Consider the following 24787-nt stretch of genomic DNA (forward strand, 5'->3'; position numbering starts at 1 on the left):
GATTCCTTTTCCTCATTCTGTGAATTCTTTGATTGGAATATAAATACTACTCGAAGTATGAATATTTTCACAGAACAATGATATAAATGGAACTTTAAAACTTTTTTAAGTGTTACAGTGATATTTCGTTATATCTTCCATAATGTCAATAATATTGATTTCTTTGCAACATCCATAATTATTACAAATGTCAATATAACGAAATATCTTTTATGCGATGATTGTGGTGTAATAAAAATCTGTGTTTCGATTACGTTTTTGATACGTCTTACTCACTTATATGTAATAATATAGAATAAAAATATACTGTTAGTCCGATATTTGAAAATATACATGCGTTCGTTGTCACTGTTAAACTATTAAATTATATGAACGTTGTTAGTCTCAAATTATTCCTGAAAACTTACTGCAACGACCCAATACCGCAGAACCCCAGAATTAGTAAAATTAGTTATGCCTGTATTACCGTAGCCTTTTGAGTTGACTACCGTCATTGCAAAATATTACGATCAGATTTACACCGCTAAATGGGCATGATTCTTCTTCGTTTTGCATTAGATACAACGTTTAAAGAACGTAGATTACTATTCTCTAACGGCTGGAAACCAGTAATTACAAGAACATTGTTAAAATCTCAATTGTTTGCAACGGTTGACACTTTATGTCGCGATGCGTGCCCCGTTTAGTTCACTTTAAATAGCTCTTCCAACGTTCTATGGACAAGTTACGTCTTGATCAAGCATTCAGTTTGAAGCTAAAAGAACGTAGATTAATCTCCTGTCATTGAAAATAACAATAAACAACCAGAACACTGTTAAAATCGCATTTAATCGCGGAATACCACTACTTTCTTGACCGGTGGCGCCATCCGTGGCGAATAGCTGAAACTGCTAGCCAATTATATAGTTACCAGTTTCAGCGGTTCGCCACGGATGGCGCCACAGGTCAAACAAATAGTGGTACTCCGCGATTAAATGCGATTTTAACAGTGTTCTGGTCACTTATTGTTATTATCAATCACAGTGGATTAATCTACGTACTTTCAGCTACAAATGGAGGGCTTCAGCTAAACGAAAACTGCCCGTATAACGATGTACGAGCTGTCCAAAGTGAACTAACCGGGGTACGCATGACGAGATACAGTGTCAACCGTTGCAAATAAAGTGTGATTTTAACAGTGTTCTGGTCGTTTATTGTTATTTTCAATGGCAGCGTATTAATCTACGTTCTTTCAGCTACAAATCGAGTGCTGTATCTAAACGAAAGCTATCCGTATAACGGTGTAACAGTTGTTTAAAGTGAACTAAACGGGATATGCATGATCGAATACACTGTCAGTCCAAACCTGTTGTTGTTAGGGTTGCCACTCCATAAGGGGTCAACGTTAATAGTAGCCTAAATAATTGTACTAATTCTGGTGTTCTGCAGTATTGGGTTTACGCATTAAATCGTCAGGAATAATTTGAGACCGACGACGATCATTCTGGGCGCTTAATTACACCGGAAAATAGTTGGCCGGAATCATTATAATTTGTATGTATATTCCAATAAACATACGTCAGGTAATATAAGCTTCATTTCATTGAATTGTCTTACATATAACTGCATAAATATTGTACAATCTTATACTAATTATATGTAGTTTTCTATAGAAACTAACTACTGCCTACGTCTATTAAACTTGGGCTGTAGTAGTATCTGCAGAAACTGCCATGGTTGCTGTAGTTACTATATAATTTGTACGGAAGCACGCACAAGTGTCAGTCAGATTTCGCCAGTTGCACGAGCAACAAAACTCTTATCCATGCACCGGGGGTACTATGACTCCATTTCCTCACACACACGGGGTCTCTGGCGCCTCCTCCGGGGGCTCTATGACCCCACGCTCTCGCCACACGGGTCACTGACGCCACCTATGGGGGTTCTGTGACTCCACACTCTCGTCACACGGGGTCCCTGGCGCCACCTGTGGGGGTTCTGTGACCCCACTCCCTCACTACACGGGTCCCTGGCGCCACCTTTCGGGGTTCTGTGGCCCCACGCCTCACCACACGGGGTCCGTGGCGCCTCCACCTGGGGTTCCATGACCCCACGTTGTCGTCAACGCGGTCTCTGGCGCCACCTGCGGGGGTTGTGTGACCCCACGTCCTCACCACACGTGGTCTCTGGCGCCTCCGTCGGGGGTCCTATGACCCCATGCTCCGCAGACACGGGGTCTCGTACGTAAACGTTGTCAATTCATGTAATTTTTAGAATATTGATATTACTTTATGAACCGAGATCATGGCTTCACAAGTTTCGAGGTTGTTGATACAAGAATAAATTGAAATATCACTTTTATTAAGAAAATTAATTACGTGCTTATTATTGTACTTATTTATACAAATTTCTTTAAGAAGAAATAAAGTAGTAGGAATTAGGAGGAAGGTGGTGATGGGATTGATGAACAACGCATATGTACCGTTTTATTGTCTTTTATTTAAACAATTCTAAGGAAATATACAGTTTACAATATAAGATCACAACTCAGATAGCACACAGACGGCTTTACGACGGCTTAAAGTCATAATTCTCTTACAAACTGTTGTTTGTGTGTATTTACATACGTAAATAGAACCATATAAAATTTCTCTTAATACATACATAGTAGAATCAGCCATCTATCGCAGCTGATGAATACTATTCGTTACTCAATGCGATTGTGACGTCGTGAAATGAGTTGAGACGTTGAGACGTGACTTGAACTTTCAGGAAAAGATGAAAACAATGTGAAGTGTAAAGTATGTGAAAATTGCGAGCCACATGACGATCATAGGCTGGCAGCAGTGTGTGTATAAACCAAACAAAAACGTGTAAAGCGAACAGTGTCATGATTGCATCCTGAAAGTAGTATCATCGATGAGGATATTTGAGAGCAATATAGGGGAGGGGTGCGCCAATAGGTAATTTTTAACGGTAGACAGTGCTATTTACGTTTGACAGATTGTTGCAGTGTGAGACTGGATCGGCGTGGCTGTGTTGTATCAGTCTGGAGGGAGCGAAAGATTTGAAACTGTGGTCTGCAGGCTACGGACTGCGGGCTACGGACTGTGAGAAGCCAGTACAGCCACGAGCCATTTACTTAGTCCACAAAACAAAACATGGACGCCGTCGGAATAAATACGTCCGATTCACCACAAAACGAAGAGGAAGGCATTGTGTCGACGGTGGAAATTTGTCGTGTTTGCCTTCTGGGTAACTTGGTTATGCGGGACTTGTTCTTAGAGAGCGAAGTTGTCTCTCTATCGTCAAAAGCAATGAGCTTTGCAAATGTTAAGGTTAGACTTTTGATTCACTGGTTATATTTGCTAAGAAAATATCGTGAGTCTAATGTATGCGATATCAGCACCTATCGGACTGGTTCTTAGATTCTCCTGTAATTAGAAAAGTAAAATTACCTTTTTAAATATACACGTTTCGTATCTTTGTCCGTCGGCTCGGTTCCATACTTACAGCTATCCGTCACACAAGACATTTCATTGCTCTAAGAACTTCGGGTTACAGAAAAAAAAGATGATAAATTACAACGATCGACCTTTTGAAAGCAAATAAATAGTGTTGTTCGATTGTTCTAGATGTTACCTGGTGATGGGTTGCCAGCGCGTGTATGTTGCATATGCGCGGACAAACTCGAATCTGCGTATGAATTTAAGCTACAGGTTGAACAGGCTGACACAGTTCTAAGAGAAAGATTCGTTACTATGAACATGAAGGAAGAATTGTTTTTCAACGAAGTCGAAGTACATCTCGATGCAGAAGAAAGAAACGAAGGCATCGAAGAGATGCACATAGAGAATCATTATGAAACCACAGTGGAGTCATTGGAAACTATCTCAGGTGATGAAAAGGCGTCCTTTCTTAAGGATCAGTTGGCTTTGTTGCAAGAGGAAAAGTTAACCGGAGAGGAGCAGACTATAAGTGGTAAATACACAGAAGGTTGTTTGAAAAGTTAAATTTTACATATCTTGTATTAACATTCTTGTTGTGTTTAGAACAGCATGACAGCTCTATAATGGATGTAGCGATCACGTCGGAACAGATGTTGGATGACTGTTCCAATCAAGACACAGAGAACATTAAAATAGTCAGTGTTATGAGCCAGAACGAAAGGATGTTGAAACATGAGCCTAATGAAAACTGCATTGAGAGTATTTCGACAGTAGAGCATGATTATATATTGCACCAGGAATGTATATTAACAAATGACAGTCAAGAAACACCACAACAGCAAGAAGACCACCACCAGCAGCAGGAGGAGCAGCAGCAACAGCAGGAGGAGCAGCAGCACCAGCAGCAGGAAGAAGAAGAACAACAACAACTGCTTTCGGACGAATCGTTTTCGCGCGATGACTGCGTTGAGTACGTGAATTTGTTAGTGAAAGCGACCGATACGACCCACCAAGAGGACGGAGACGAGAATGAGAACAAACCGGAGAAATCGAATGAAACGAATACGAATGTTAAGGTTGAACAAAGTTCTCAGTGTTGTCAAAGCGAGACGAGAAGAAGCAAACGTAAATCGGTACGACGGAACATTGATCCGATGCGAGATTCCGATGAGGAGAATTATTTCGAAAATCTGAATTTAAGTTCGCGACTAAAGAGGACCGAAGTCTTCGATAAATCGGAAAAGGTCTTCTTCATGTGCTACCTTTGCGATAAGGAATTTTTATCGAAGAACGTCTTACGGGAACATATGCACTCTCACGAGGAAGTTCGAAAGGCGTTGTCTTTAAAAAAATCCCTGGATAAACCGGAGAAAAGTGTCTGCAGTATTGCCAAGACACCACCGTCTGGTAAAAGGTCAAATAAATGTCCTTATTGCGGTAAACAATACATATATATAATTTCGTTCAGCAAACACTTGAAGAAGCACGAAAAGGAGAAAGAAGAGGCAAACGAGGAACCGATGCCGTTAGAAATTTCGTTTCACGAAGATGAACACAGTTTGGATCTGGAAGATTACGCGGATAAAGCGGATATGAATACGGAATATCTAGAGAAAGGCCGGAGGACGGACGCAACAAGCGAAACAAGGTTAGAGGAAGAGGAACAGGGGCTAGTGGAGGCGGAGGAAAATGAGCAAGAGATTGGGGAAGAAGAGGAAGAGAAAGATGGAGCAGAGGATTACGGAGAAGATGAACAGAGAAGAGAAACGAGCAGAGGAGGTAAAGAACGAAACGATAGTCTCAACGAAAGCGACGAACGAAAGAAGCGTGACATTCGGACCGACACATTTCCGTGTGACAAATGTTTAGAGAAATTTTCGACTAGACGCGGTTTACGGAAACATGCGGTATCGCATGTCGTTCTTAGATGTAGCGTGTGCGAAGAAGAGTTTGACTCGTTGGTAAGATTGAGGAATCATCGAGCGAAACATGTTGTCGAAGGTGTACTGTCCGAACAGGATCTGGAAACGGATGCGGAGTTCTTGATTAACAAAGACACGGATGGTTATGATACCGGGAATAAAGAGGGAGGAGAAGGAAATCACGAAGGAGGAAGGAGAAAGGAGAAGGAAGGAGAGGAAGAGGAAGGAGAACGCGATGCAGAGGAAATGTCCCGGATAGAGAATGTGTCGAAGAGAAACATCAGGTAGGTAGAAAGACAAGATTTTTAGATAATTTACATGGTCGTTCCCACGACACTGTTCTGACTGAATGTATATCGTCTCCTTTAGAAACACGGAGACGCATTCGGGGATCGACTTCAATTGCAAGGTGTGCTGTCAGCGATTTTCGAGAATGGATTTGTTGCAGAGGCATACGGAGCAACACGAACGCGTTAAATCCTACAAATGTACAGAATGTAATAAGATGTTCGGCAACGAACTTACATTGCGAAACCATCTTATAGCTACGAATCACAAAACCTACATCCACGGACAAGAATACGATCCTAACAAGCGTATCAAACGAGTCGCTGCGAAAGCAGCGCAGAAAATCATCGATAAAATTAAAACGGAAGACGGCTTAGAAGATTACGACGATGAAGAGGAGGCCGATGACAAAGTGATCGACCGGCATTCCACGGACGGGAGTTACGGTAGAAATAAGCGAGAGACGTCGTCGCAAAAGAGACACCACGGCTGCAAGAAAGAACTGGAATGCGTGAGTTGCAGTAAAAAGTGTAACTCGAAGCAGTCGCTGACGAAACATATGGAGCAACACGTCAAAGAGGAGAAAATCGTAAAATCGGAAAGGCAAAAGCAAGCCGGAGAGAAGAAAGAACGGCCGAGGAGTTGCGTTAACGAAGGACACGAATTGAACGCGGTTAACAAATATGACGATTACGATTCAGATTTCGAAAGCGGCTTAGATTGGCCAATGGACAATCACGAATGTTCAAAGTGTAAGAAACGCTACAGCACGAAAAAGTCATTGCTTCGGCATCAGTTGTTGCACGAAGAACCGAATTTCGAGTGCGACATATGTAACGTGAAATTCTATCGTAAGGACAAGCTGAAAGCTCACTACGACAAGTGTTCGGAGAAAAACCCAGATCAAGTAAGGAAATGCAACATCTGCGGAGACAGCTTCGAGAATAACGATATACTACGGGAGCATAGATCGAAACACGTCACCGAAGGTATTCTCACCGAAGAAGATTTGAGGGATATCGAGCCACGGCCGGAAGAGAAGAAGATAGGCGAGAAGATCGGTAGGAAAAGGAGGCCCGATATAGTGGGTTTGGAATGTACCGAGTGCAATAAGCAGTATACCTCGAGGAAAGGTCTTTTGCGTCATATTCAAGTCCACGAAGGGAAGAAGTACCTTTGCGACATATGCCCGAAGAAATTCTACAGAAGGGAGCATTTGAAGATACACGTGGCAAAGCACAACATGATAAAACCGTACAAGTGTACGCGCTGCACGAAACGCTTCATCAAAGAGGAACAACTGACGAATCATTTGTCGAAGCATGATCGAACCTTTAAGAAAAATAAAGAAACTGACAGCTCCAAGAGATTCCTTTGCGAAATCTGCTCGAAAAGTTTCACTCAGTCAACGACGTTGATCGCGCATCTCAGGGCACACAACGGCATTAAACCGTACGTTTGCGAGGTTTGTTCGCGACCGTTCACGACGAACGCTTATCTGAAGATGCACATGAGAACGCATACACAAGAGCGACCGTACATTTGTCAGTATTGTTCGCGCGCGTTTGCCAGAGCCGACACGCTCGCCAATCACTTAACTTCGCACACAGGCGAGGCGAAGTATCATTGCAAATACTGCCCGAAAAACTTTCGTCGCCTCAAATCCCTTAAGGAGCACGTGTTTATTCACACCGGTCAGAGACCGTACGCCTGCCCGACCTGCGATCGTCGTTTCAATAACAACGGAAGTCGGTACGCCCACAGCAAGAGGTGCAAACAGAATTTCGTTCAGAATCAGAATCGTGGCCAGGCTTTAACGCAAGTGCAATCATCGCAGAATCAGCAAAGGGTGTTGCAGCAGCAAACCGTTCTTAGTCAGGGTCAGGTGTTGAAATCACAGAATATTAAAACCATCACGATCACTAGACAAACGGAACCGATTACCGGCCAACAAGTTACGCAACATCAAGAAATAATAATGCCACTGATCTTTCCTCTAACTGTCACGGTCGCGGATATTAGCGAAGAGGTTATATTACCGGAGGGGACAAAGTTATTTACGACAACTTAAGTCGCGCGTATGCAACTTCAACGTACGTTTTCAAATGACTTTCACTTATCTCTCTGTATAACGGCTGAAAGCCTAACAGGGATAATCGTCCGTCGATTCGGTTTTCTCTCTTTGTTAACACTATATTGGTTCTATATTTCTCTTGTTACGGCGATTAAGAGAGAAACGGTAGTAAACGAAGAGACGCGAGAATGGGACAAGCGACGAAATTGCGAGGACGTCCGAGATGATCTTTTTAATTTTGTATTATACGTTGTATATCCCTGTTTATATTTAAATGAGAGACGAACCGTAGAATATACATATAGGGATGATGCGGTAAAGTGGTTGTGAAAGGGTAACAAAGATTAGAAGGGGAGGCAGGTAGGCAGAGAGTTTGAATAGGAACTGTTGTTTTCGCGTATTTTTTAACGAGTATAAGATTGTTTTGTTCACACCAATTATCGTATTTTTGTGACACGTCCCCCGTCTGTATTCCTGAACCGTTTAACGTCCTTTGTGGCTCTTATAAAGTTCTGACCAATCACAAGGAACGAATTAACATTTTATGGAAGTACGTAGTAACATATTACATACCATACATATATAGACGCGCGCGAGCGTGTACGTTTGCACGAATAATAAATCGTACAAAACTGGTACAGGACCTTCGTAGGAATTTATGACGTCTTTCCACTTTTCTTTCTCTTTAGTTCTAAGTATCTTTCACCGGAGACGTTTCGAGGATCTGGCAAATTTTATGACATGACTCTACAGATGTTCACATTGATTGAGGATGGTTGTACTAACAATAAGTGTTTATGACGATGATTATTGCTAAAAACATTGGACAATCCTCCCCTATACTTGTAGGAAGAGCCGCCTCCCAAAAACGATGGAAATTCGCTAGCAATGCCACATCTGTTGTTTCTTAATCGTACGTTGAATAGTTCATCATAATTTTATCATAACGCATAACTTTATAATGTATATACCGATTGATTTTTAAGAGAATCATTATCCAAAGATTGTATTATAAATTTCACGAAGAGGGTGACATATAATTTTTTACAAAACATGACTTTCGATCGTTAGATTACAATAAAAACGCGATATAAAGTTGTATAAAAAAAAAAGAATTCATTGTATCGATAGCAACGCCAGAAATAAATTTATTCCCATCATAACGCGTTAAAAATGCGATCAACGGGAATGCAAAATGTGTTCGCGATTCATCGTCGCGTCTGCGTGTAGGTACGCATTTTTTCGATCTGGAATGTCCCGAAGACTTCGACCGAAGCTGGTCTCGTTAGTCGTCGTACATTGGTGAGTACATTGCAATATTGAATGAAACTCGAAGAAAGCACGGGGAAAAGAAAGAAGAGGTCTGTGAACAACGGTTGTACGTTTCACCGCAATATGTCAAATAATTGACAACTTTTACATTCAACAGATATGGATCGAGTTTTATGATTTATTTGTACATAGACGTAAATACTGTGAATAATAAAGCATTTGTAGTATTAAAAATACTTCTGAAATTTTTCGGTCCGCCGAGTCTGATGACAATGGAATAATTGTTTTCGATAACTTAAAGGGTAAAAGATTATGACACGCTCGATGAAACGCGATTCATTTGACGAATACTTTATTAGTAATCATTATATTTCTAGCGAACGTTTGGTCTTTAACCCTCAGACTGCGATACCCTGGGTCTCCCCCTTGATTCGAGTTTTCAAGAACTTTTAACTTATTCCTTAAGTAAATTCGTTTTAAATATATTTAAACAAAAGATGTACTCAGGTTCAAGTTGGCCCAAGCATCACTCTGTCTGTTACGATTACGAAAAACATTCGCCATTCGAGGATTAATGTTTTTGATTTGTGGCGTAATGTAACTTAGGTGTCGTTGATTGTGTACTGAAAATTTCTGGATGATCAACCATCGGTTACCCACAATACGTTTATACCCGATGTACCTAAATTTACGCGACCCAACATGCCGTGATCTCTCGTCTTAACGATGTATAGAAACAACAGAATCGTGTGAAACAAGTTGTTTCTACCCTGCAAATGAAAGAAACTTTATTAAATTTGACGTTCGAATACGAAAGGATACTGCGAAGATGCAGAAGAGACACTGCTTGTAATTTCAATAAACTTATTCACCCGTTGTATTTCTTCGTAATCGCTGGGCAACGAGTCACCGCTGTGTGCTAAACTATAATGAGGCGGACTTATAGATTGGCATACTATTATGGGTCCTTTGCTGCGCGGTAAAGTCATTCCAGATCTAGCCATGTATCTCGATGTGAAAGGTCGTGCATCCGGTTGATCTAACGGAGCTTCTAATTGCGTATCCATGTACGTAGATATTAAATGCATGATGATCTGCAGAAATAACAAAGTTCCACGTTGAACAGATTATCGTGACAACGTTGCGAATTCACACGAAACGAGTCAAGATTACCGCCGAATCAGTCGGCAAACTGGAGTCCCATTCTTTGCCACCATGGGATCCTCCGCCGTTCCACTTAAATTCGCTCATAGAACCTCCTTTCGCGAGAACCTTGATCCTATTGACCAGGTATTCCTGATTGTTCGAAAGCTCCAGAAAAGGTACCAAAGTTGGTAGTGTAGGAATTGCGGTGACTAAAAATGGTGCTTGAGCCAGCTTTCGCAATCTATCTAAGCCAACGTGACCCGGTTGAGAATCGCTCAATCCGTGACGAATCAGAGCAGAGCAAACATTGTCAATCTCTGTGGCTACCCGTTCAACGACTGTCTTGCTTATCCACTGGAATGAACAGAACTTCTCGTTAACAACAGGCGCTCGACTGTCAGGAAATTCGTTTGAAATTAAATCACTTCTGTTTACCATACGAAGATTGGCTGTCCACTCGTTCACTTTGTTCGGATCGATTCTATATTTTCTCCAAACATCTGATATGCCGAGCATACCTCTGGGTGAATTTCCTTCTTCCGTGCCAGGACTAGACGACTTGGATTTATCTGAACAAACCAGAATACATATATCGTGACGAAGCTGAAATTTGTCCGCCGTACAAAAACATTTACGTGTATAATGTACCGATGATAGGTGCTAATTGATACGCGCATCTTCTCAACATTGGCGAAACTTCTCCCGGACTTCTAATTGCAGGATGCGACCAGAAGGAGCTAAGCAAGTTAGAGGGTTGATCGATGTCGGTCGATAGTACATGCTTTCTTTGTCGAGTTTCTTCCAAATAATTCTGTAGTTCCTTTTCATTTTGAATCAGATCCTCACCGGTTAAATTTCCATTCACTGATGATGCATTAAATGACTTATTGAACGAACCATTGGGACTGGATGCTGATTTCTGAGAGGCTGGACTACCATACTTAAAAAATGGACTTGTCGATGAGAAATTCTCTTGAAAAAATAACACATAAAATTACTATAAAATAAATGAATTTGCTTATGGAGATTAGAATATAAGGAAAAAACAATTTGTACTGGATTCATTTAATCCTGGAGAACCGAGAGATGTCAAACACCTATTGAGACTTATACAGGACAAATTCAAAGGAGACATTGGTTCCGATGTGTTTTGAGGTAATGGCACTTCATTTCTGAAAATGGGATCATCAGCGGACACACCCAAAAGTCGTCTCTGTCTAGGGCTTAGAGTAACTGGCCTTAAAGTGAAGGTTGCCCAAGCGTATTGTGTTATGTGATAAAGAGCGTTCAATGCAAATATGGAAGCTAAACACCACTCGACCCAACAGAATGGTTTATACGCGGCACCTCCGTATAATCTGTAAAATCAAACAAAGTACAATGTGAGTTCCTCGATTCTTAGATTTCACTGTGTTGACCGTTTGCTTGTTAGAAAATAAAGACTCCTTACATGTCAAAGACGATGATCCCGAGTAAAGAACTATTGACAAAAAACCATGTGATACTGTTTCTCGCTCTACTCTGCGCCTGTCTTACGTCAAGTGTCTGCTCTACTTGAGATTTAGCAGTTAAAATCCTATGGGAAAGAATTATTTAACAATTGTGCGAGATATAAACACCCGGCATTCTAACCTATCTTTAAATCACTTATCGAATTATTATCTTACCTCGCATTAGGCGAAATGCATCGCATCGGAGAATGGAAACTACTCATTTTTTTTATCGATTCACCCTGTAAGTTGCTAGGACAAATAAACCTTACTAACGTTCGACTAACACTTAAAAAAAAAAAAAAAAAAAGGAAAAGAAAATAGATGTATGGGCACCCTATCCCTCTAGCGCCCATCAATGTTTTCATAAATCGCCACCTCGTGCGATCATGAATTTATAAAGTTAGCGCGCTTTTACTTCAAGTATGTTCGGTATCGTTAGTCGACAATTGAGACCCTTTAATTAAATTACCATTTATCTGTACGATGCAATATCCCGAATAGGTATATTCTATCAAACAAGTTTGCACCAAGTAATACAATAAAAAGATGAAACTCCGAACGTAATGAGGAAAGATGTAAATGATAGTAAACGATAAACAACTTAACAATTTGTAGTTTTTAATTTTTATATCTCAAGCTGCAGATTTAGCCAACTTAACAAGAACCTTGTTCTTCTCCACATTATCGCCTATTGAACACAACACATTTTCAACCGTTCCATTAATGGATGCTCTGATCGTATGCTGTGAAGAAAAATAATGTTAATTTTCAAATATCAAACATGGTGCATTGGATCATCCATTGCTTGGATGTTGTATTTATTAACTTTACGGAAAATTAAAACTTACTTCCATTTTCATAGCGGTAATAACGAGTAACGGATCACCGACTTTTACCAAGTCTCCTTTATCGACAAAGACTTTTTCTACAAAACCCGGCATAGGACTTAATGCTGTGCATGAATCCACATCGAAATCTTTACTTGCAACGTTTGAAAGAAATTTCATAGAAGGTACTTCAAATTGCCATTCGCGATCCTGCGTGGAGAGAATGTAAAATTAAACAGCTTGAACGGTATTTCCGGAAATGAATAAAGGTGAACATTGGGGGAGGGGAATAGAAATACTAACTTTAGTAAACAAATGTAATTTGTTACGAATCTTAATTATCGACGACCTAGTGATTTTTCCGTCACATTCAGTACATAATTCGAACGAGTTCTCTATCTTTTTTAACATGCCCGTTACTCTCCTCCAAGGGCCCATTTTATTCACTCTGACAGAATAAACTTCAGGCTCGATGTATTTTACTTCGACATCAATGTCATCGTCGCAAACCTTGAATCGAAAAGTTCGTTTTAAAGTATAATTCAATCTAGATCCGATTTCTGTAGCAAAAGGGCTGAAAGGATCGGTAGTTGGTAACGAAGACTGTAACGAAAACGCATCTTCGTAAAATATTGAAGCGAGGGCGGCTTCGACTGCGATCGAACTTGGAACGTGTAACTTAGGAAACAATTCTTGGTAGTGCTCTTTTATGAATCCTGTGTGCACTTGACCTTGCCGAAAATTGGGATGAGAGCATAAATCCTTGATGAACTCTATATTGGTATCCAATCCGGCTATCTGAAAATTCGCGTTTCAAAACTTACTAATAATTCCTACATACACTTGCCCGAAACGTTCATCTGTTACACTGTAACAATACTTGCGTTATATTCGCTTAGTTTCGATCGAAGAATGGCCAATGCTTCACTTCTGTCTTTTCCCCAGACGACAAATTTGGCAATCATCGGATCGTAATGAACCGATACTTCATCTTTTTCACGAACTCCGGTTTCCACCCTAACCGTGTCTGACACGATTCTCGGAACTCTCAAGTATGACAGTTGTCCAGCTCCTGGTAGAAAACCGTTCCTTGGATTCTATGATTTATTACAACGATCAACAAACTCAAAGAAGAAGCAACTAATGATACTAACGTATCAACGAAACTTGACATGCACCGAATACATAAAGGGCAGATTTATCTTACTTCATTTTCGAAACGTTCGAACAACCGATTCATTGATTATCAAAAAATGTTTTACCTCGGCATAAATTCTTGCCTCGAACGCATGTCCGTTAAACGCGATTTGGTCTTGTTTTAATGGAAGTTCTTCTCCTGCTGCGACTCGTAATTGCCATTCTACTAAATCCAATCCCGTGATCGCTTCGGTGATAGGATGCTCCACTTGAAGACGTGTGTTCATCTCCATGAAATGAAAACTATTTCCATCGCGATTCATGATAAATTCTACGGTACCTGCGCCAACGTATCCTACTGCTTTGGCAGCTTGAACTGCTGTCGTACCTAGATTCGTTCTTAAGTCTGCTGTGATGCCAGGCTACGATACATCATGCATATGTACAGATCTATAATTTTACATTTTAACTGATACATCGATTATTGCTAACTCGAAACTGTCAATCAAACATACCGCAGGAGCTTCTTCGATAATTTTCTGATGTCGCCTTTGAACGGAACAATCTCTTTCAAATAAGTGCACAACGTTTCCGTGCTTATCAGCGAATACTTGCACTTCAATATGCCTCGGTTCGTTGACATAACATTCAAGTAAAACTGATGCGTCGCCAAATGCTTTCTCAGATTCGGTTCTTGCAGCTTCTAAAGCTTCGATAAACTTTGGTTCCTCGAACACGATTCTCATTCCCTTTCCTCCTCCGCCGCGTACCGCTTTTATCATTACCGGAAAACCTATTCTTTGTGCTTCCATCAGCAGAGTTTCGTTAGACTGGTCGTTTCCGTGATATCCTAGAACGGTTATAGCATAATTGGAAAATTTCGATACTTTTATGCATACGTATCGTTATAGAGAGTCTTTCATTTATCGCGTCTGTTTTCGTGTTGCCATTATTGTAACCAATACCAGAAAGTATGTGTCTTTTGCTGTCAAAGGGAACAGGGACATATAAAAGGTGAATATGATGTACAAAGAACCCTACATATTTCGTAACGAGATGTCCATACCAGCTACAACAGGTACACCAGCTTTCATCATTATAGTTTTCGAAGTATTCTTTATTCCCATATTTCTGATGGCACTTGGTGGTGGTCCAATAAATACAATGTTTTCTTTCTCACAAAGCTCTGCAAATTCTGCATTTTCCGAAAGGAATCCATACCCGGGGTGTATCGCTTGACATTTTGATTTTTTTGCAACAGACATAATTTTATCCTGTCGCAAATAACTCTGGGTAGAAGGTGCTGGACCAATGCAGTACGCTTCATCTGCTTGTTCAACATGCATGGCGTTTCGATCTGCATCGCTGTATACAGCAACAGTTTTAATTCCTAGTTTTTTGGCAGTTCTCGCAATACGGCATGCTATTTCACCTCTGTTTGCAATAAGAATCTGCCAAGCAGATAAAAATTGTAATTAGTTACACAGAAAATTACTTACTGAGTTGCTTCTTACAAATTGATCCTTACCTTATCGAATCTGGATACAGAAATTCTTGAGATATGGATGTTCCGTACATTTGAGAGTAATTTGCTGTACATAAACAGTAACAAAAAGTATGATGATCGTTTGCTGTGAAAATTTTTAACGATTTACTTACTGTAAAACTGGAGCACTTATTCTTTCAAATCGATGCATGGTCCTGTTCTGCAGTAGATTACGACAAGAAATGGTCGGCACCGTTAAATTTCGCCTCGTGTAATCCTTACTCTGTTCACGATGAATATTGAAACAGATAAATACGTATGAGCAAAGCAATCGTTAATTTTTATCGAAAGGTTAGATGCGTAAACTATATACTTACCAGTAGATAAGATAATTGAGTGGAATAAGCATACGCAATTGACAGTTAAGTTCATGTAAATATACGCTGGTGTTCCCATTTAATTCTAGACATTGTTTCTTGATTAAAGCGAATAGATGAATTTCCTAAAAGTGAACGTGTTACATTTCTCTTATCCTATTACCAAAGTTAATGATAAATACTAACTTTCCTTTACCTGGAAAAAAGCTTGGCCCATGACGGAATCGAACCCGCGACCTTCGCGTTATTAGCACGACGATCTACCTAGCTTAATTAAAAAAAATAAAATTAAGAAATGGGAAATAAACAAAAATGAAAATGCTTGTTCCATTTATTGATATTGACAAAATTATCTTCGATTTTATTTACCGTTGTCCAAGTTTGAACGTATTACAACAATGTAATTTGTTAAGTAAATTTTTTTCTGCATAAAAAATACATGAATATAATATAGACTATAGACCAAGTCATACAAGGATACGTGTTTCTTCTGAATCATACACAACTTTCAACACATTCGAGGCCAACGTATTATTACAAGTCATCGGCTAAACGGATGAAATATTGCACGACTCATACGCTGGGTCATCAGTCTTGAATGTGTACAGATACTTATGTTAAACTCAAAATTTCTAATGCTCAATTCAAGAATATAGAATCTGCCACCTTCAATCGATATAAATAGAGCAACCAGAACATAAGGTTAAAAAAGTAAATGAGGTGAAAAAGCATGGAAATTTTTAAATCTTTTTCCGATTGGTTGGTAATCACACACCTCGATATCGGATTCCGAGGAAGTATCAATTTCTATAACATTAACGGTTCTACTCTGATCATCTAATTCTAATATTTCTTCATCCTCTCCAGAGCATACATCTATCTCTGATTCTATGTCATTGTCCTGAACTTTTAAATCTATCTCCCTGGATGTGGAGTAACTTAAATCTGTGTTACATGTTTCCAAATCATTTAAATTATTATTGTCTTGTTCATTTTCCATTCCAGTTGTATTATCAGTGGAGCTATTGTTATTTATTATTTCATGCAATGGTGTACCAATTTCAACTGGATTAAGTGGTCTATCTATGGTTGCAATCTCTTTTTCTGACGTTTTATCGTTAATTGTGTTCATATTTTCCAAGGAATAACCAGGATTTTTGTTCTGTGATACATCTGTGCTTTTGGTACTCGAGGGTAAAACATCAATGGAATTAAATGTATTGTTTAGGGAGCAACATGAAAAAAGTAATCGAGCACGTAAATTGATATAGGACTGCACATTCTGAACACACTTATGGCACAAGTTGACCAACTGCTTGTTTTGTCCCACAATCTAAGAATAGAAAATCAAATAGAAACATGACTCTAAACAATTGTAGGGCATAACATTCAAAAGAAAGATACCTTCAGACCGGTGATTAACTCGATACTGTCGCTTAGTTTCAGTTGTTTTGAATTTTGGTTCGTTTCACGAGCATTACCGGTGTATTCAGGTACAGAGATCCATAAATTTTCATCGTATATGCTCCCTTGTTCATCGATCGGAATTGTTGTGAAACAGCCGCAACAAACATTTTGCTAAAATTCCGTATAATAAATTGATTTCACGTCAGTTAAATTTATTCTTTAGACAAAAACTATAATCAGGTTAAGCACGATAAATGTGTGTTTATACTATGAACGACGCAGAAAATTTTCATCAATTTGGATCTTGTATTTCTTTCTTGCACTTTTACCATTTTTGTATGTTTCCTCAAATGAATCTTCAACTATTTTAAAAAATTATTTGAAGGTTTTCCATGACAGCTACAGCACACAGCAATACGTTGGACAATAGAACTAAAATTAGCAGCGACTACATTGCGTTCTTAGAAATATGTATGTATGGATATGATCGACGGTACGTGCAAAAGTACACACATCCTTGTATAATACATGTATATACGCATACCACTTGCTGCGCACTTATTGAATACAATGGCTTTGCCGGCTGCTCACACTTCGTACGTTGTTGAAAAATATGAAATCCTAACTTGAAACGGGAAAATATTATCGTGCTAATTCAAGTTTGCCAAATTAATTATTCTTGAACACCGTCATTAAAGAGGAAATTTATTTCCTGTGGAGTCGGGAAAACAAAAGAAAGCTAATGTGTAAACGATTACGAATCTTTATTATGCGATACAATGTAATCGTTTCGTATTCACTGAGTTTTCAATGGGGATGACACCAGGCCTAAAAGAATACAATCTGCTTCCAAAATCGTCAAGTCAGTAGTTGACCCTAAGAATCTTGTAGACAATTCTAAATCATTTATCCTTAAATTGACTCTTGCACCTCTGATATATTTTCTAAAAGATTGAAACAATTAAGGTTCACCAAAATCAAGATTTGTGGAGACCATAATTGATTTATTACTTACTCTGAGTTTATTTTGGGTTTTGAACACACACAATGAAATTTCCATCCAAAGTCAATATATAAGTCATTCCCTACAACATTGAAAATTTCTCCCAGTACAACCTTTCCTACAGGATCTCCAAGCTGAAACAAATGATTCTATAGAACTAGATACAACATTATGTTAGATTAGGTGCAATGATATAGAATATGTAACATTTACGTCCACAAACTTGGAATGCCGATTATTATCGAGCGCGGAATTTTTGTGGGATTGTTTTTCCGTATGAGCTACACTTTCATTTAAAGTTTTGCTTGTACTACAATTTCGTATGAGCATCGAATGTCTTTCGAGTTTCGGAATAACACGTAACTGTCTTATCATTCTTCCGTAACGCTGTATCTTCTCCATGATTGTATACACGAGAAACGTGCCGCTTAACAATAGTTAAGTAGGTTATGTTCGAACATTTGTTTTGAAACATTAGTTCCATTTAAATTCGAAATTGAAAAGGGTTATAAAAAATCTCGCAGAACTGCAAGGCAATTTCGAGCACTTGGGTACGTTATGTGATTAATATTAATATTATATACGTTAAAATTCATTCAAATTAATCATAAATTAAAAATTACCAAAGTTACGTGTTTTTTAAAAACTTCTACAATTTTCGAGTCAGAAATTGTTGAGAAACCATAAAGTTATTTCAAATGAGTCAGATTAATCACTTGTGTGTGATTTACGACGTAAACTTCTTATTGTTAACCATAAAACACAATATTTCGTACTAAGAGATTCTACTCTAGATTTCTACTCGAGATTTAAGACGACGTAAGTAATTCTTTTTTCAGGAAACCTCACAGTAATGTCTGCAGGTAGTGCTATGTTTAGTATTTTGCGTAGAAGTTTTACTACGTCGACAGTGTCGAATCAAATAATCAAACTTACACGATTAAGAGTTGTGGATAATAGTGAAATAGGAAAGCAGGCTATGCTGGAAGGAAAACCACCGCGTTGTATTCACATTTACAATAAGAAGTCAGTCGGATATTTAGGTGAGAGAACTGCAGATAAATTTTATGGAACATTTTCTTTTATCCCCTTAAATTAATGCAGGAGATAAAGTGATGATTGCAATAAAAGGTGAAAAAAGGAAAGCTATACTGGTTGGCTTGAAACAGCGTCAGAATACAAAAGTTCCAAAATTTGATAGCAATAATATAGTTCTGATAGATGACAATGGAACACCCGTGGGTACCAGAATTCATGTTCCGATTCCACATATCCTGCGAACAATGATGAAAGAAAAAACTCACAGCAAGGGTGCAGATTATACCAAATTGTTAGCCATTGCTACGAAATTTGTTTAATTAACTACTGTGTTTAGAATAAACTATTTGTAAATGTATTGTTTCAGTTATACCTGTGGTCTATTAAACTATTTCAGTATATGTATTTAGAAATGTACGCTTTGTAGTTACTATAATAATACTATTAGGATTAAGAAGTACTGTTAAGTCATTTTTAACTAGTGAGTTCTAAAATGTCACTGTGACGTTTTTCAACTTTACTTGACTGTGCTTTAACTGTTTTTCGAACGGTAAATATTCTACGAAGCCATTTATAACGAAATGGTTAAATAAGTTAGTTTCTTTATAGTTTTTAAATTATAGTAGTCAAATCTATCATCGATTTCCAATGTGTATAGTTGGGAGCTGATAAGTTGCCGAGCTCCAATAACCTGAACGGCACAGGGGAAAGTGGTGCTCTTTATCGCTCTATCTCACTTGATCTCGTGTGTCTTGTTCGCTCTCTTCGTCACCTGTGAATTTGATTCGTTGGCAATTTGTGAGCTCCCAACCATACTGCCCTCAATTGTTTATCAAGAATTCCCGCGTCTAATCATAAGACAGGGTCTGCTACGTAGCTTTATTGATGAATCCAACTAGCAGACCTAGAATGAAGTGCTCCTGATGTTCCCCCTTATTTTCTCTCTCCTTCCTTTCTCATATGTTTCATTAAAGCTGCTACAATAACATAATATTACATGCTTTTTTGTGACAATTTTCTGAAAACTCAGAAGTCCACCAAGCAGCTGAAAATGGCAAGAGGCACTTCGCTCACACGCGGTGTTGTGTGATCTGATTGGTGATGTGATTGTGTTAGCCAATAAAAACAATGTGTGTGTCTAATAACCAATCGGTCTTGCATACCCTTCACTAGACTTCTTTTGAGCAACGCACTTTATCCAGCTTTATCTTAGATGTTCTGCTGTAGATGACACCACGGTTCCGTTTGACTAGCGGCCTCATTCTTATGTATATGTTGATTATTAGTTAATAGCTTTCATGGAAATTCAACGGACAATGTAAGACAAATTGAAAAGAATATGTTAACGCAATTTACGCGGTTTTTTATTTTCCGTCTACAAACTTTGACCATTGAATTACATTAAATATCATTGAATATAACAACGTAAGAAAGAACACTCATTCAAAACTAATGGCTATGAAGCTCTGCAGAGCGAAGAAAACAATGATCAAAATATATATTTTGCCTGCAGCCTAATAATACTCTTTACACGCAGATGAATATATAAGAGCCTGAGTATGAGACTGCAAGTAAAATAGATTCGGAATTAATGGTAGAAGGGCATTGTAACGAAGGTGTTCGTTTGTTTTTTGTTGCGTATTCTCCCAAAGAGTTCTGCTTCGATACAAATATCTCGATGAAATTGCAAATCTTATGGTCTAGGCGGCGATGGTTGTCTCTGGTTGTCTCTTACAAATGGCGACTCCCGGAGAAGCACGCCGACTCGTTTAACCGCGAGTATTTCCACTAACCAATTTTATAGAAAAAAGTATTCAGCGTTTTAACGTACAGATTTAGATCTGTGAACGCAGTTTGAGTGATTTGCCATTTGCACATTGAAAATCCAAATTAGTGGAATTGTTAACCATAAAATTCGGCAGAAATGGGAAACGTACTAGCCGCTTCTGCACCTCCACCACCTCCACCGCCACCCCCGGCATCGAGTGTGCTGCCGAATTTAGGGAAGCCAGATTCCTCCGCAGGCTTTTATGCCCCCACTGAACTCCCGGATCGCATAGAAAATCCAGGAACGATCGAGGATCTTCATAAGAAGTGCAAAGGTATCTTTATAGCTGGATTCTTTCTTTGTCGTGTATACTTTGCTACGGTTTGGGCTGTCCTATTCACTGTCTCGCATTTTTTTTCGTTTCATTATATTACAAATACGTATACAGCTTATTCGAATACAGTTAACTTTGGTTTTAATATTAAGTCTTAATGTTATGGCAGATGTGTTTCCTGTAAATTTTGAAGGAGCAAAACTGATGTTCAGTAAAGGGCTCAGTTATCACTTTCAAATTTCACATACGATAAATATGAGTTCTTTTGTTCCATCGGGGTACAGGTAAGATTATGCTGTAAATTCACTTGAATATAATTTGACAAGCATCACTGACATCAGTCCGTTATGTTCAGGTTTGGAGCAACGTATGTTGGTACAAAACAGCTGATACCTAGGGAAGCTTATCCTGTGTTAATGGGTGACATTGATCCAAGTGGAAATCTGAATGCCAATGTCATGCACCAGTTTGGCCAAAGATTGAGGGGGACATTAGCAACCCAAGTACAAAAGAGTAAATTTACTGCTGTACAGTTGACGACGGATTATCGTGGAGATAGTTATACAGTCTCTTTGACTCTAGGCAATCCAGATATAATTAATGGTTCTGGTAAGTATGCGAGGTGAAGAAGAATGTTGTAAAATGTTAGTATTGATTATGATACAATGGCGATTGTTTTCAGGTGTATTTGTGATGCATTATCTTCAAAGCGTAACACCATCTATAGCACTTGGTGGCGAATTCGCGTATCAACGTGGTTTACCAGGAGGTCAGATCGCTGTTGTTTCAGCCGCCGGAAGGTATACGAACGGAGATTCCACGATCACTGGAAGTCTAGGTATGTGAACGATTGCATTCGGGTCTCTTATAATCGTTAAATTTTCGTTGGTTTCACCTTTCACGAGAAGACTATCAGTTGGTATAACTTACCCGTTTTTCACTAGGAATGAACAGTTGTCATGTATGTTTTCATCAAAAAGCTAGTCAACAGTTACAAGTCGGTGTAGAGTTAGAAATTAACAGTAGAATACAGGAATCCACTGGAACAATCGCTTATCAAGTCGATTTGCCTAAGGCCGATTTAGTGTTCAAAGGTACAGTGCCTATTTTCTATGAAGTAGATGTTATAATACGAACTATTCAGCGGAATGAAGCTGAAATTATTTCTGCTTTCATTTGTAGGAAGCGTCGACACAAATTGGACAGTAAGTGCTGTTTTGGAAAAGAAATTGCAGCCGTTGCCGCTTTCGTTCGCGTTAAGCGGTGCAATGAATCATAGTAAACAACACTTTCGACTGGGCTGCGGTGTAATAATCGGTTAAGGATAGTCTAGCAGTCGAGTATCGATTACGTATGTGATCTAGCCGAACGATTGGAAGGGAAGCGACAAGAGTATTTCGAGTTCTGTGCACTCCCCTTACGAGAATGTAGTAATTAGCGTCTTTAAACACCTGAACACCTCTCCTTTCTCCTTGTTGATTACCTCATCGACTCGCTGTCATATTTATACGTTCGTTCTGTTTGTTTATCTTTGATTAAAGGGACACCGTACCAACAGGGTACTCTCATCATCTCCGCGTATGTTCCTGCACTTTGTGGCATGCATTTTTCGCTGTCTTTGTTCGCGTACGGGTGATAAAATCATTGCGTTAAATTGTGCAATTTCCCCCACCCCAGTGATTGTCGTTTTCTTCATTTTCATACTAATTACTATGGTTGATGTGTCAGGAGATGTTGCATGTCCAACATCTGTACATTCTCATGGTCTCTGCGTGTACGAATTTATAGAGATGCGTTTATCATTCGGCCATCCTGGAAAAGTAACGCGGCGGCAATCTTATGTAAATTTTCTATGTGTATATAAGTCGGAATTCGTTCGCGCGTATACGCATCAAAGTACAAGTGTATGTACGTCCACGTTCAGAACCGTGTTTAATAATTGTTACAGGCAGCATAGTGTCACTGGCACTCGATTTTTGTTGCGTGGCAGATTATACGTGAAATCGCGTTATACGTGATTCCGTCGTCATTTCTTCCCCCCCCCCCCCCTCCCTCCGGCGTTTTCAGTTCTAAGTAACAGAGAAGAAACTTGTCGGGAATTTCCTAGATGATCCTGCCGCGAAGACAGGCTGTGATTCCCAGTGTACTTCTCTTCATTGAGCACTATCCTCTCGGAACACGCTAAACAATGTGTACTCCTATAAAATGTTTACGTAGCCAGTGTAACGCGTTACTCTTTACCACGTTGAAGTTGGTTGCAAGGGAAACATAGAAAATGTATGTCGCGAGAAGGAAATGTTCAGTCGTACCGGTTTTGTTGAAGGTCGTTTTGCGAACGGAATCCGTGCCGAAAATACCGAACCCCTACTGAAGTAAGAAAAACGGGGAGAAATAGATTCGATAACTCGGTAACTCGAGGCATCGGGCCAGAATCGAATGAGATGAAGAAAAAATTAGAATAAAATTGACTTTAACAAATGAACGTTGGTGAAGATTTCAATGACCTTCCCACCTCCTCCTATTGCTCTGTAGGGTCGCGACCGTTACTATGATTTTCGATTTTATTGTCGAGGTTTGTACAGCGGGGTTCGTTCGGAAAAGTCTCAGTTGACCGTAACAGCGAGTGTGTATATACCTATGTAACAGGTTCATTAACTTGCACGCGTTATCGTTCTTTTTCTGGCGATAGTTTGCAAGACATGTATACATATATTTACGTACACCTATAAGTAAACTCGGCTTCCAGTAGGGGAAAAAGTGGCGTAGAGGAAGGGTCTCCTACCACTTGGTAAATTTATTTCAAGTACTGAAATAAATGTTACACTGAATGTTAATTCAGTACTTGAAATAAATTTACAAAGTGTAGGAGGTTCCCCTACGCCACTTTTTCCCCATAGTGGAAGCAGAGTTTGCACGTGAGTATAATAGAAAGCGTGGGCGATACCAATCCGTCCGAGTTAAGGTGAACATTGAAGTTTAATCTTGGTAGTCTGTTTTGAAAAGGCGTGCGACAATTCGCCAAAAGAAAGTGAGAAGGAATGTGTATACATAACATATTATGAAAGCGAGTTGGAACGAGGTTAACGATAAAATACTAGGCGGCGATTATATTTTCGGTACGGGAATTATCAGTGGGTACCGATACGCGGCTTGCGTTGTTCGCCCCTGCCTGTAACGTTTCAAAAGAATAACACAAAACGAAATTAACCTTTGACCGATTGTCTAATCCTCCATCTTTGCTCCACACGTAAATAGTTACAAGACGAGTTGTTTTCACCTTGAGTGAAATAACGGCGTAACATCACCGGTAGTTAACGCGCAGCGATAACGACAATTTGCTCGTTCGCTTTGCGAGCGAAATAATTCAATAAATTGTTTCTTCTTGATTCACGAAGGTTCGAGAGAACGTGGCGCAAAGGAAAGAAACCATTTGGTTCGCGAATGGGACAAGATTTTGTATGGAACCGTTGTTACAGCAGCGGTAGGATGCACTATACGCTACAATTAGAGATAGTAATCGTGTAATTATAAATTTGTTTTCTGTTTGAAGCCGAGCCTCTGCTTAGCTTTTGTTTCCTCGGTTTTGATTGGTTCCAGCGGGGACCCCCCTAGTGGTGGGAATAATGGCGTTGCTCGTGTCGCATTCATCGAGAAATCACTGTAGATACTAATGTGCACTGAATATATACTGATACAATATTTGGGGACTCGAATGAATGAATGAATGAATAAATAAATGAATGACGGTGTCTGTCAGACCGATGGATTGATAAATGGATCATATTTA

The 24787-nt window shown here is 39.3% G+C and overlaps 7 protein-coding genes across 7 annotated transcripts; 3 read left to right on the top strand and 4 right to left on the bottom strand.

Moving 5' to 3' along the window:
* Positions 1-2712: 2712 nt before the first annotated feature.
* On the top strand, positions 2713-8732 carry LOC107193630 (zinc finger protein 91-like). Its single transcript, XM_015583117.1, has 5 exons — positions 2713-2827; positions 2993-3317; positions 3615-3960; positions 4032-5634; positions 5720-8732. Exons 2-5 carry the CDS (start codon positions 3141-3143, stop codon positions 7707-7709), a joined length of 4116 nt encoding a protein of 1371 aa, XP_015438603.1. The 5' UTR covers positions 2713-2827; positions 2993-3140; the 3' UTR covers positions 7710-8732.
* A 410-nt stretch (positions 8733-9142) lies between these two features.
* On the bottom strand, positions 9143-12144 carry LOC107193512 (transmembrane protein 209). The gene is made up of 8 exons (XM_015582972.1): positions 11798-12144; positions 11581-11706; positions 11187-11488; positions 10779-11102; positions 10566-10699; positions 10158-10484; positions 9857-10078; positions 9143-9754 (listed from the first exon to the last, which is right to left on the bottom strand). The coding sequence occupies exons 1-8, from the start codon at positions 11986-11988 to the stop codon at positions 9626-9628; spliced, it is 1755 nt and encodes a 584-aa protein (XP_015438458.1). The 5' UTR covers positions 11989-12144; the 3' UTR covers positions 9143-9625.
* Positions 12145-12231: 87 nt separating this feature from the next.
* LOC107193534 (methylcrotonoyl-CoA carboxylase subunit alpha, mitochondrial) lies at positions 12232-15305 on the bottom strand. Its single transcript, XM_015583001.1, has 9 exons — positions 15247-15305; positions 15116-15179; positions 14654-15038; positions 14103-14437; positions 13713-14009; positions 13335-13547; positions 12754-13248; positions 12472-12660; positions 12232-12366 (listed from the first exon to the last, which is right to left on the bottom strand). The coding sequence occupies exons 1-9, from the start codon at positions 15282-15284 to the stop codon at positions 12256-12258; spliced, it is 2127 nt and encodes a 708-aa protein (XP_015438487.1). The 5' UTR covers positions 15285-15305; the 3' UTR covers positions 12232-12255.
* A 471-nt stretch (positions 15306-15776) lies between these two features.
* LOC107193578 lies at positions 15777-17323 on the bottom strand. The gene is made up of 3 exons (XM_015583052.1): positions 17187-17323; positions 16855-17028; positions 15777-16783 (listed from the first exon to the last, which is right to left on the bottom strand). The coding sequence occupies exons 1-3, from the start codon at positions 17187-17189 to the stop codon at positions 16154-16156; spliced, it is 807 nt and encodes a 268-aa protein (XP_015438538.1). The 5' UTR covers positions 17190-17323; the 3' UTR covers positions 15777-16153.
* Positions 17324-17648: 325 nt separating this feature from the next.
* LOC107193422 (28S ribosomal protein S28, mitochondrial) lies at positions 17649-18262 on the bottom strand. Its single transcript, XM_015582863.1, has 3 exons — positions 18074-18262; positions 17873-17994; positions 17649-17801 (listed from the first exon to the last, which is right to left on the bottom strand). The coding sequence occupies exons 1-3, from the start codon at positions 18260-18262 to the stop codon at positions 17654-17656; spliced, it is 459 nt and encodes a 152-aa protein (XP_015438349.1). The 3' UTR covers positions 17649-17653.
* On the top strand, positions 18102-19248 carry LOC107193539 (39S ribosomal protein L14, mitochondrial). The gene is made up of 3 exons (XM_015583007.1): positions 18102-18411; positions 18700-18903; positions 18965-19248. The coding sequence occupies exons 2-3, from the start codon at positions 18714-18716 to the stop codon at positions 19216-19218; spliced, it is 444 nt and encodes a 147-aa protein (XP_015438493.1). The 5' UTR covers positions 18102-18411; positions 18700-18713; the 3' UTR covers positions 19219-19248.
* Positions 19249-20645: 1397 nt separating this feature from the next.
* On the top strand, positions 20646-23018 carry LOC107193492 (mitochondrial import receptor subunit TOM40 homolog 1-like). Its single transcript, XM_015582945.1, has 6 exons — positions 20646-21000; positions 21170-21284; positions 21356-21609; positions 21683-21838; positions 21945-22094; positions 22183-23018. The coding sequence occupies exons 1-6, from the start codon at positions 20823-20825 to the stop codon at positions 22320-22322; spliced, it is 993 nt and encodes a 330-aa protein (XP_015438431.1). The 5' UTR covers positions 20646-20822; the 3' UTR covers positions 22323-23018.
* The last annotated feature ends 1769 nt before the right edge of the window (positions 23019-24787 follow it).

The sequence above is a fragment of the Dufourea novaeangliae genome, unplaced genomic scaffold (assembly GCF_001272555.1).
Source record: "Dufourea novaeangliae isolate 0120121106 unplaced genomic scaffold, ASM127255v1 scaffold6, whole genome shotgun sequence".
NCBI lineage: Eukaryota > Metazoa > Arthropoda > Insecta > Hymenoptera > Halictidae > Dufourea > Dufourea novaeangliae.

Coding starts and splice junctions, on each gene's coding strand:
- LOC107193492 (XM_015582945.1), top strand. CDS start 20,823: ATGGGAAACGTACTAGCCGCTTCTGCACCTCCACCACCTCCACCGCCA. Junction 21,001..21,169: donor TCTTCATAAGAAGTGCAAAG/GTATCTTTATAG, acceptor ATGTTATGGCAG/ATGTGTTTCCTGTAAATTTT. Junction 21,839..21,944: donor CACGATCACTGGAAGTCTAG/GTATGTGAACGA, acceptor GTTTTTCACTAG/GAATGAACAGTTGTCATGTA.
- LOC107193512 (XM_015582972.1), bottom strand. CDS start 11,988: ATGAAAACATTGATGGGCGCTAGAGGGATAGGGTGCCCATACATCTAT. Junction 10,485..10,565: donor GGACAGCCAATCTTCGTATG/GTAAACAGAAGT, acceptor TGTTCATTCCAG/TGGATAAGCAAGACAGTCGT. Junction 10,079..10,157: donor GTTTGCCGACTGATTCGGCG/GTAATCTTGACT, acceptor TTATTTCTGCAG/ATCATCATGCATTTAATATC.
- LOC107193578 (XM_015583052.1), bottom strand. Junction 16,784..16,854: donor AGTTAATCACCGGTCTGAAG/GTATCTTTCTTT, acceptor TTCTATTCTTAG/ATTGTGGGACAAAACAAGCA.
- LOC107193539 (XM_015583007.1), top strand. CDS start 18,714: ATGTCTGCAGGTAGTGCTATGTTTAGTATTTTGCGTAGAAGTTTTACT. Junction 18,904..18,964: donor GAAGTCAGTCGGATATTTAG/GTGAGAGAACTG, acceptor AAATTAATGCAG/GAGATAAAGTGATGATTGCA.
- LOC107193630 (XM_015583117.1), top strand. CDS start 3,141: ATGGACGCCGTCGGAATAAATACGTCCGATTCACCACAAAACGAAGAG. Junction 3,318..3,614: donor TGAGCTTTGCAAATGTTAAG/GTTAGACTTTTG, acceptor CGATTGTTCTAG/ATGTTACCTGGTGATGGGTT. Junction 5,635..5,719: donor GTGTCGAAGAGAAACATCAG/GTAGGTAGAAAG, acceptor CGTCTCCTTTAG/AAACACGGAGACGCATTCGG.
- LOC107193422 (XM_015582863.1), bottom strand. CDS start 18,262: ATGGAGAAGATACAGCGTTACGGAAGAATGATAAGACAGTTACGTGTT. Junction 17,995..18,073: donor GGCATTCCAAGTTTGTGGAC/GTAAATGTTACA, acceptor CATTTGTTTCAG/CTTGGAGATCCTGTAGGAAA. Junction 17,802..17,872: donor AAACCCAAAATAAACTCAGA/GTAAGTAATAAA, acceptor TCAATCTTTTAG/AAAATATATCAGAGGTGCAA.
- LOC107193534 (XM_015583001.1), bottom strand. CDS start 15,284: ATGCATCGATTTGAAAGAATAAGTGCTCCAGTTTTACA. Junction 14,010..14,102: donor TTATCGAAGAAGCTCCTGCG/GTATGTTTGATT, acceptor GATGTATCGTAG/CCTGGCATCACAGCAGACTT. Junction 13,249..13,334: donor CGAAACTAAGCGAATATAAC/GCAAGTATTGTT, acceptor GCGAATTTTCAG/ATAGCCGGATTGGATACCAA.